The 10,943-nt window shown below is 44.5% G+C and overlaps 1 protein-coding gene across 1 annotated transcript; it reads left to right on the forward strand.

Annotated features, from left to right (window-relative positions):
• Positions 1-710: 710 nt before the first annotated feature.
• Positions 711-5,854, forward strand: LOC308168616 (espin-like protein; the record flags this gene model as incomplete). Its single annotated transcript, XM_080543216.1, has 5 exons — positions 711-842; positions 2,156-2,294; positions 2,476-2,594; positions 3,663-3,842; positions 4,286-5,854. The coding sequence occupies 5 exons, from the start codon at positions 711-713 to the stop codon at positions 5,852-5,854; spliced, it is 2,139 nt and encodes a 712-aa protein (XP_080399342.1).
• Between the last annotated feature and the right edge of the window lie 5,089 nt (positions 5,855-10,943).

Genomic DNA, 10,943 nt, shown 5'->3' on the forward strand with positions numbered 1-10,943 from the left:
ACATTATTTAAAATTACAGCAAGAGGAGCGTAAGAAAATAAAAATTACAATGAATAAAAGCAAATATAAGAAGTAAATAGATAAAAAGACAATAGTTAATGGAAAAAAGACATTGTTTGTGTTTAATTATAACTGGTGCAAAACATGAAGGTTTTTTAGCTTAGATTTAAATATTTTAAGGGTTTGGGCCTGTTTGATTTCTTTGTTTCAAAGCCACTGTTTCAATTCCACGATTGGTAACTGTTCGAGGTTGGCATGCGTCAAGTGCAACCCTATGAATGTTTAGCTTCGTGAAACACTGGTACATTACTGCCATCTGTTTTAACTGTATTCAGGGCTCGAGCCCCCCCAGATGTCCAGGCTTAACATCGTCACTGGACTGCGCCACCTGCCATCTTTATGCACATCTGCTATTGTTTGCGAGAGTGGGAATAATTCTGGCCATGCGGCATAGGACACAAATCCAGGATAAGGGTGCAGTTAATGAGTAACAGAACTTTAGAATAAGTTGCTGTAGGAATCTTCCTGGCTAAAGGGTGAATCACCTTGGTAACATCGTTGTCCCGAGTTGGAGTAATATTTAGGTTAGTTAGGGTTAGGTGATATCAAGGATATGGACAGCACTAAATACACTGCTCAAAGACATTAAGGGAACACTTCAAGGACATGCCTCCCCAGACCATCACTGACACTGACACGCCAAACCAGTCATGCTGGATGATGTTGCAGGCAGCATAACGTTCGCCACGGCGTCTCCAGACTCTTTCACCTCTGTCACACGTGCTCAGTGTGAACCTGCTCTCATCTGTGAAGAGAACGGGGCGCCAATGGCGAACCTGCCAGTTCTGATGTTCTAGAGTCCTTAAAACGTCTGCAAATCGCTAAGGTTACATGAACCATGCTATCAGGTGGCTGAACTCTCACACACTCTCTGTCCCTTGTACTCTCCCTGTGAGGGGTACGCTACATTCAACTGTCTGGGCTCCCGTTTCACCGCTTGGTTTTACCTCTATCCTGTATACGTTGTGTACTTTGGGTGTGTGCGCAGATTGTGTATTTATGTATGAGTGTTAGTGTGTGTGTCATCCTGGGGGTCTTGGTCTCTTAGACGATTGCTTTGGGGCCTCTTATACGGTAGATTGGATGTTGGCTCAGGTTCTGTGGTCACATTTCTCTCCAGGTGGGGTAATTGCTCTTAGCTAACTCATTCAGTTTGTGTTGTTATTGTTGTTATTGTGTAGGGAGTTAATGGGTGACAGCAGTGTTGGTCGGTTGAACTGATACCAACCCTAACTTTAACCCTGACCTTGCTTAAATGCCATAAACTTAGTTATTACTTATAAACTTACATAAAGAAGACTTGAGGATTCCATCATGCTGAGTATGAGTTATATGAATCCACTATACTCTCTGATTGATAACAATTGACTTTAACCTCTTATGAAGAGGTTAAATTAATTTCTAAACATATTTATAGTATAGTTGATGACTTAATTTATGCGTCAAGTGAAGTGTTACCAACAATTGCTAAAGCTATATTAAGTATCTTTATAGATATTTTTTACTTTCAGATTATTCCTCCGGAAAAATTTCTCCATCCATTCAGCAAGGAGTAGCAGGCCAACGTTGCAGTAGACGATCTGGAATCACCACACACTCCCAGTAGACGATCTGGAATCACCACACACTCCCTCACACACTCCCTCCGCCTTGAGGGAACATCACCACACACTCCCTCAGCCTTGAGGGAACACGTCCATCATGGAGAGCAGCAAGGTGACCAACCTTGATGCCGAGTAAAACCAAAATGTACTGTACAGACTGTTAGCCACACAGTTGTCATAAGTCAATCACAAAGGTTGTTTATTTGTTTATTGTAACACTTTACATTAGTGTCCATAACGGTGTAATTTTGTAATTTGTTGTTGTAATGTATAACAACGTTTGTAATTATTATTCAACGACACATTATTTACACAATGTAAGAGCCTCGCTCTAACCTTAAGCCCAAGCACAGTGTAATACATCAGTGCAACAGTGTAATGAGTAATGAGTAATACTGCTCATACAATAGTAATTACACAATAATATGAATGCTGCACATGTAAAATGTGATCCATATTCCTCCTCACCCATCCCGTGTGTGTGTCCCCAGCAGCCAGTGAAAGAGGTGCCCCCCCAACCTCGCTACCCCACCCCACCCCCACCTTCCTCCCCTATGACGTCGTCTCCCTCCCTTCCATCGATGAAACATGTCACCGGCTCCATGCAACATGTACAGGTGGCCTCCTCAGGTAAGGTTTGAGCCTAAGGTGCAGCCGTGCAATTTCATTACTGTTAAAAAATCATAGCTAATCATATTATGTAATATACTGTATTCTGTTATGACGTCATAATGATTTAGATAAGATGTATTTATCTAATTTCTCTTATATCGGTAAGATAACTTTAACCTTTGACCTTTGACCTTTGTAGTTGTGACCTCTTTCAACTTGCTGAAGCCTCCAGAGAGAGACAAGACTCTCTTCTCCCAGATGAAGTCCATCAAGTCTCTGAGACACGCAGGGATCACCGCCGTCTTCACCGGACAAATGGTTGGTCTTGGAGCAGTGGTGTAGTCTAGTTTTTTCTAGTGGGTATACTGTGATTTTCCCCTCCAAGCCTCATATTGTTCATTTCGCCATAAAAATGTATCTGCGCTGCCTGTCTAAGGTTATATATATATATATATAAATTACATGTTATAAGGCTGATCTGTGCATGATAGTGCTGCATTTTGGCATATTTCATGTCGCATCTCCCCCTGTTGATGGTATATGACGCTATAGTCAGTCGCAATGGTCCAAAAGTCAAGTGCTTCGTAACACAGGGTGAATTATGAATGAAAGTGTGAAAGTTCTGTCACAAAACGCAGTTACGTTTCCTCACACATTTTTAAGTGGGTATACGGAAATCCTTGGCCTTTTCTAGTGGGTATACGGCGTAGTCCTGCGTATTGTAGACTACACCACTGTCTGGGAGTAACCAAGAAAGTACTTGGTCTGATAGACATGGGTGTCTGTTAGATTGTATATTATCTTCATCCCCAGGCTATTCAGCATATCAGGGTGGAATAACAATGACTCAAACATGGCCTTAGTGGGAGTGAATTTACTGACTTAAAGTCTTTGTTATTATTATTATGATTTCAGCTAATCACATCATGGCTGCGAGCTGTAGCTTAGAATCAGAAACGTATGGTGTACAAGCACTGGGGGGGGGGAAGTGCTGTGGAAGATGATTGATGTGAAATAAAGCCAATGGCTATCCCCCATTAGGTTATTGTTTTCTGAGTGGGGCAGTCCCACTCATAGTTTTTATTTTATTGGATAGAGAGATAGTGAAGATGAGGACAGGAAAGTAAGGAGGAGAGGGAATGCGCCGGATTCAAACCCATGCCGACATGGGCATAATGTGTGCACTGTAGACCACGGTGCTAGACCACTGGACCACCCCAGGCCACTCGATGATATTTATATTGGCTTAATGAAGGCCAAGTTTAATGTGTTGGTCCACCAGACCTTTTCGTGCATTGGGGCAGAAGAAGTGTCTGGGAACAAGACTAGCCGGTCATGTGTAACAGTGGTCGTTTGATTGGTTATACTGTACTATCTCGTTTGCAGAGGGCTGAGAATGAGGATGAACTAATGGAGTTGCCCATAGAGGAGATTATCCTGGCTGACATTGACTCTCTGGTACCCACCCACGATGAGAGCGGCCGGCCAATCGCAGAGTGGAAGAGACAGGTGATGGTGCGCCAGCTCCAAGCCAGGCTGCATGACGAAGAGGAGCAGAGGAGGAAGGTACCGACTTCAGAGCTTAGTGAGAGTATTCACATACCGCGACGTTAGAATTATAAGGTTCTATATCCATTTTTGTCAAAATTGAGTTTTTTACATAATCTGATCCACACCTGTGTGGTGTTATTTTTAAAATGTTGAAATGTTTTAGTTAGTAATTCATAAAATACAAAGGTTCCATCTCACAAAACATAATGGAATGTAAAAACTTTGACGCTCAATATCTCTGAACTACCCTAAACGGAGATAGAACCTTATTAATTCTAAGCTCACGATACGGTAGTTTGAATTGGATTATACATCATACAATGTGAAGACTAACAGCCTTCATCGCTGGAAGTGTATCATCTGTTCAGCTTAGCAGTGAATCTCATGTAAATCCTTTTGATTTACTAGCCTTTTAATTGTTTTAAGTGTTGATACCATTCTCCTCTCTTATTTACCAGGACCTCACTAACGGCTACACGGAGATGGACGGATGGAAGTACTCCCAGGTCCATAACGCCATCCTGAGTCCTTTCGGCGAGCTGCTCACAGAGGATGACCTCGTCTATCTGGAGCAGCAGATCGAGAACGTCTCCATGCAGAAGCGCTGTCGGGCCTACGAGCAGGAGCTAGCCCACCTCACGGACCAGCTCAGAGCCATCCTCCCGGACCCCGTCGTCAACATCACCGTAAACACAGAGTTCATCCGCCAAATGGACGACGAGGGCCACCTTCCCTTACCCGTGTGGTGTAGCCGTGTCTCCGGCATCGTCAAGAGCATGTCTCAGCTCCTGACCAATCTGACCAGCCGGGACGGTGAGGAAGGGGAGGAACAGGAACAGGGGCAGGAGGAGGAGGAGGGCGTGGCTGTGTGTAGGATACCGCACGTGGGGATGGCGTCTGCGTTTAGCCACCGGTTGGAGATCCAGAGTTACAGCAAGGGGAGGAGGGAGAAGGCGGAAAGGGAAATTCAGCAGTCGGGGGTGTCCGTGAGAAATCTGAGGTCCAACTTTGAGGGTCAAATAGGAGGGATTTACCCGTTTGGTGGGTTTCTGAATGATTCACATGGACATCGACAGGACATGAAGGGGACCCATTCTCCTAGTAGGAGGGGAGTGGGAGCTACTGAGATAGCCAGTCAAACGCCTAACATGAGCCTAGGTTGTGAAACGACACGTCAGGACACCCCGACACCAGTAGTAGAGACCACCAGCTTGAGGAAAGAACGTATCGTTGTCTTGTTCCTCAGCCACTGGAAGAAGTCGGCGTACGCTATCACCATGAGAGCCCGGGTGAAACAGGAAATAGCTGAGCGAGCTGAGACTGCAACATTACTGCAGCAGGCTCAACCCTGGAGGAGCTCTATGTGTCACTTATACCACCAAAGAACAGCCGTGGACAAGATGCTCAGCACTTGGAAGAACGTCAAGTCTGTCAGCCCTCCGTCCTCTCAGCAGGCACCCCCTCAGCACCGCCGTCTCCAGCGCCTGCCAACCTACTCCCCCGAGCACTTCCTGCCACAGGTGGACGGGGTCCCTGTAACCTACGATAGCCTGACCCTTGACCTCTTTATGCTAGGCTACTTCCACATCCTGGAGCAGCAGCTGCCAGCGGAGGAGAGGAAGATGAGGCATCTACTCTGCTTCGAGGTCTTCGACCACGTGGGAAGCTTCCCCTGGGAGACCGTCAGAGACTTCCACAAAGCCGTGCTTCAGGAGATCCAGGCCGGGAGCCGACAGTGGAGCGACGGCTTCGAAGACATCAAGGCCCGCATTTTCGGAAGCACCACCGCAGTAGTTGGGATGTGCCACCTGGGCGCCAGAGAGTGTCACTGTCCTTTGTCCCAGGAGACGAGGCTAGTGCCCAAGGTCATAGTTCAGACTGCTACACCCGACGAAGACAAGATCCTCAGGTGTAGCACCGGCACAGACATCTCCTGTTTCAGCAACGATGAGATCTGTAAATATATCGACCGCAGTTTCGCTTTTTGGAAAGAGAAAGAGGCCGAGCTGTTCGATTTTGAGCATTAAGCCCTATTTTTCTTTCTTTTTTTATATTTTTGTAGAATGTTGTCGCTGTTTGTATTCATAGATAGGCCTGTGCTCTTTTGGTGCTTTTGAAAGGTGAGGTGGCAGATTGATTTATGTTTATATGTGTATATTTATTATGTTTATATACAAATAAAGTCATGATCGCAGAATGCCACCCTCAGTTTTGAGTTTTACATGTCCAACTTCCATAAACATACCTGGAAACAATACAGTATTCCAATGAAATGATAGCATGTTATGTTTTAAGATGTAATATGAAGTCTTGCCCAAGTCTAGGACACTGTCTGTGCAATAACAAAAACATTGCATTACCTAGACAAGTGCAAACAAGTTTTGCACTTAAGCGCCACAGCAATAAGAGAAGAAACTGAAATCTAAAACATTTAGTGTTTTGTTACATAAATGTATTTAGTGCTGTATTGTGGAATACTTGTTGGGCAATAATAATAATAATAATAACTTTTATTTGTATAGCACTTTTCCTGCAATGACATTTGGTGACAGTCTAGACTAATACAAAGACCATCACAATGAATTGTTTTTTACTTTTTATATATTCTTTCCTGTAAGTCTTTCCTATAAAACTCATAGTACCACATTTGCAGTGCAATAATACTAAATGTAAGCATTTCTAACAGCCAATAGCTCCTTATAATGCTCCTCCTTAATTATAAACACCCTTGTAATGTACGTAAATCCATAAATGATAGAAATGTGTCCACCCCTCAGTAGTGGGGTGTCCACTTTCTGCCTTGAACATCCCCAGGGTTTTCCAAACAAGGTGAAAAGAAAGACTGGGAGCCAAGTTTAGGTTAGTCTGAACTGTTGGCCTACTTTCTCTCTGTAGTGGTCCAGAACACAGAGGTTCTTACATTTGACGTGACAGGAGCTACTCTAGTGTAGCCATTTGAGAAGCTACTGTAACTACTCCAATGATCAAAGCCCCACATGGGACACTGGCCAAAGGTGAGAGTTGACCCCACTCCATGGCTGTGGTCCCAGGTAATAGCAGCTGTGTAGCAGCTAGCAGGGAATGGCTTGTTTACAGTGCACTGACAAGTTTGAGTGGCTGTGATTCCTCTCTCTCTCTCTCTCTCTCTCTCTCTCTCTCTCACACCACATCCTCTGTTTTCCTGTGTTTTTATCCCTTTATCTGTCTGTCTGTCTCTCTCTCTGCTTCTTTCCATCTCTTAACACACATCCTCTGTCTTCCTCTGTCTTGTTCACCCCAGCTACCCCCCCTACCCCCCCTCCCTTCTCTTCAGCTCTTTGTGCTTTGTCATAGTCTGCTGCACACCAGGGCCTCCACCGGGCCTACTCTAACAGCAACATCACCACAGTGGAGCACCACGACCGCTAAAAAGCATGTGCATGGGCACCATCTTGTCTGCATGAGGTACAGCACCCCCCACTGGTCAGCATCCCATAAAACTGGAACAACACAACATTATTATTATTATTATTATTTTGCTATTTTCTCCATAAGACATGTTGGCCTAGGAGGACTGATTATGCCCTGTGCTGCAGAAACTCTTGACCCTACTCTCTATCACTTCCTCTCCGAGCCTTATAGACTCACAGTGTGACGTTTTACTGGGGTACGTAAGTGCAGTTTCCAATGAGGTTTCCAATCTGTCTGTGGTCCAATCGTCTAGAGAAACATTTTGGAAATTAGTACAAAATCGCAACTGCTTACGGTACATAGAAAGGGCTTGGGCCTGGTAAACCATAAAGTCGGAGGACGTGAAAGCACTTCAAGCCTACTCCTTGTTCTTGCGTGGCTGTTGTAATAGACCCTCTCTTTGGTGACATACAGGACCCTATGCCTGCTGTTGCTGGAATAAAGAATCCTAAATCACATCACAGCAACAGAGTACAGGGAAACATTGTTGCCACCACAGTAACCTCTATGGACGTGCAGGAGAGAGCTGAGGAGCCAACGTGATATTTTAAAATAAAAAAACGAAAATCTAGCCAACATTACTTGTTTGTATCCAACAATAGGACGTTGAACGTTAGAACATGCATAGCCAAAATGACACTGTATGCGTGCAGACACAAGCAACCTTTTAATTCTGGTGTCAAACTCCCTAGTTTTCTGGTACAGAAACCTTAGCTTGTTTGCACTCTTTGCAAGAACTCTTTCTGCAATTAAGACACCCGAAAGGGATTGGTCCAGTGTTAATCCAAGATAACACTTGATCTGGACTCAATGACATCTCCTGCACAAGTTACTCTGATCCTATCAACTTTTTTTTTTACTTTGACCCAAATAAACTAGATTCAGGGTGTGTTTAATGTACAGGTCCAAGTAGGGGGATTTTGAGAGGGTGTTTGTACAGGACTGTGGTTTTATTGTTGTGGGGGAGGGATGAGGGTTTGGAATATGTATTTTTATTTGTTATGTGTTTTTTTTATTACTGTTTTACTTTCCTATTCTATTTTGGTCTGCCTATCATAACAATTTTTGTGTCTTATAGAGATGGGTAGGTGCCTTCTGTTTGTTTGAGTTATTGTTTTCCTTTGTTTTCTTAAGGGGCTTAAGGGTCTGCCTAAGTGTTGTTGATGTAATATATTATGGATATTTTATCTATGATTGTACATAATGTATTTTTGTAAAAAAAATAAAACATGTCCAATCTCGGAAGCTAAGCAGGGGTCGGGCCGGGTTAGTAATTGGATGGGAGATGGCCTGGGAATATACGCTGCCCTCAGCTTTTCTCAGCTTCCACCAGTAGAGTGCACTCTTCGATCATTTTAACAACTTCAACCATGTAATAGTTATTGCAGTAGGCTACTGCAAACAATGAACCAAGCATAATGTACTCCAGAAAAGATGGTTCCCATCGTTTTGGAATGAATGGCAGTAGATAGTGAACCATAACCTAGTTGTTAGACAACATCCTTTCGACAATGTAATATTTCACGGATTGTCTGAGTGAATTGTGAGTTGGTGCTTATGACAAACTCCTTTTACATGTGGGATATAGTGTACGGTTGTCGCATTTGAGTTGTCGCATTTGTGTGGATCTGCATAGTGAATAAGGCTGTAATCCCTGACAAATACCGGTACCCACTTCCCACGACAAAAGAGCTTACAGCTCAGTTCAAGGGCTCCACCGTGTTCTCCAAGCTGGATCTCAGACAAGGATATCTGCAGGTGCCTCTCCACCCCAGTAGCAGAAACCTCACAGCCTTCGTGACACATGCAGGAGTGTTTCGCTACACCCAGATGCCTTTTGGCCCTCAGCTCCGCCCCATCTGCTTCCAGAAAGTGATGGTGGTCTCTGTGCTGGCTGGCATACCAGGCGTGGCCATTTACCTTCGACGACGTGGTCATGCATGGGTCCACCACCATCATCCACAATGAAAGACTTTTCGTAGCTCTGGGCAAGCACAAGCTCACTCTCAATGGGGACAAGTGAATATGTGGGGTTCCGGCTGTCAGCAGAGGGCATGTCTCCCCACTGCAATCTCCGCCAACTCTGCACCTACATCCGGACCGGGGGGCCTCACAAGGAGGAACTGGTGGCATTTTCCAGAGTTAAACGGAGTTGTCCTGTTGGAATGACACCTGCGTTGCATGTGGGCTCTTTACACTGTGGTTCCGGGTGCCCTTCGTGCACTGGCGGACTCAAGGGGGGGGCGACCGCCCCTCCTGGTGCCCCCACGGTTGAAAAACGTCTCTCTTAAGTGCCCTTTTGAGTGGCGAAAATGAGAGGACGTGCCCTATTGGTGCCCCTCCAATGGTCTAAACTTGAACATGTGCCCCCACAGTTGAAAAACGTCGCACTAAAGTACCCTTTTGAGTGGCAACATTAGAGGGTGTGCCCTATTGGCTGCCCTTCCAATGGTCTAAACTTGACCATGTGCACTGATGGGGTTCCATGTCGTGCAGTAGGTGCCCTTTTTTTCTTTTCGCCCCCCCTTCCCTTCAAACAGCCTGAGTCCACCACTGCCTTCGTGCGCATGTTTTGACTATGGCGCATGAGGGTCATCTGGGCATAGATAAGCTCAAACAGCACTGTCGGACTCGGGACCTGGTGTGGTGGCCAGGGATAGACAGAGACATTGAGGTCCTGGTTAAGGACTGTTCTGCCTGCCTGGTGAGTGGAAAGACCGGACACCAGACCGGACACCCACCTCTACAACCTCTGGCCCTTTCGGCCCTGGGAGCACCTGCAGCTTATCATTATTTGTTTCTACTACACGCATGATTCCCTCTAAACCAACATATGGAATTGGTAAATATAAACCTGTTAAGTCAGATAAAAAAGACTGATTAAATAAAGATTTCAAAAACAAAAAATATTATTGCACAAGGGGTTCACATACTTTCAAGCATCACTGTATGTGCTATACAAATAAACTTGCCGTGTCTTGTTTTGGCCTGACTAGCGACTGTGTCATTCATTTTCAACAAAGTTGAAATGTATTAACATTGATTTTTCAGAATAAAAGTCAGAACATTTTGATTGTTTGTTATATATGATCGATTGCTCTGTGATTGTGATGTGACGTGACGCCTAAGTGATGAGCCTATCTGTGTAGTATTGCTTCTGTATGTTGTTGTTTATACTCAGTAAAGCCACAGTGAAGCTATGCTATGGTGTGTTGTGTCCTGCTTACCACAAGCATAACACACTGGTGCCTCATATAATTACAATACTGGATATTACAATACTTAGCCTACACTCAATGCTTCATTTCCACAGAGCTCAATATTACAGTGTTACAGTACAGCCTATTCAAACTCAGACAAATGCCTTATTTTTACGATGGGTTCATCTGTGGGTATCTGCAGGTAGGAACTAAACATAGACCGTACCGAGTACAATAAATAGCTGTACGTAGGAGTTTAACTGTTTTGTTCATGTCCTCAAATCAGGGGAGGGGGTTGTAGAGATTAAACAAATTAAAGAAAAAGTATTTAAAAAATATGCAAGCAATGCTTTCAAATATAACTTAATTGCTGTCTTAATTTCAAAGCTGATCTATCCCTTTTTTTGTGCAAACCACCCACGGACCTGATTGCACCGGCCAGCAGGCCCACCGGCCTTATCTGTGA

This window comes from Nansenia antarctica (assembly GCF_963989245.1).
Source record: "Nansenia antarctica genome assembly, chromosome: 12".
NCBI classification, from domain to species: domain Eukaryota; kingdom Metazoa; phylum Chordata; class Actinopteri; order Argentiniformes; family Microstomatidae; genus Nansenia; species Nansenia antarctica.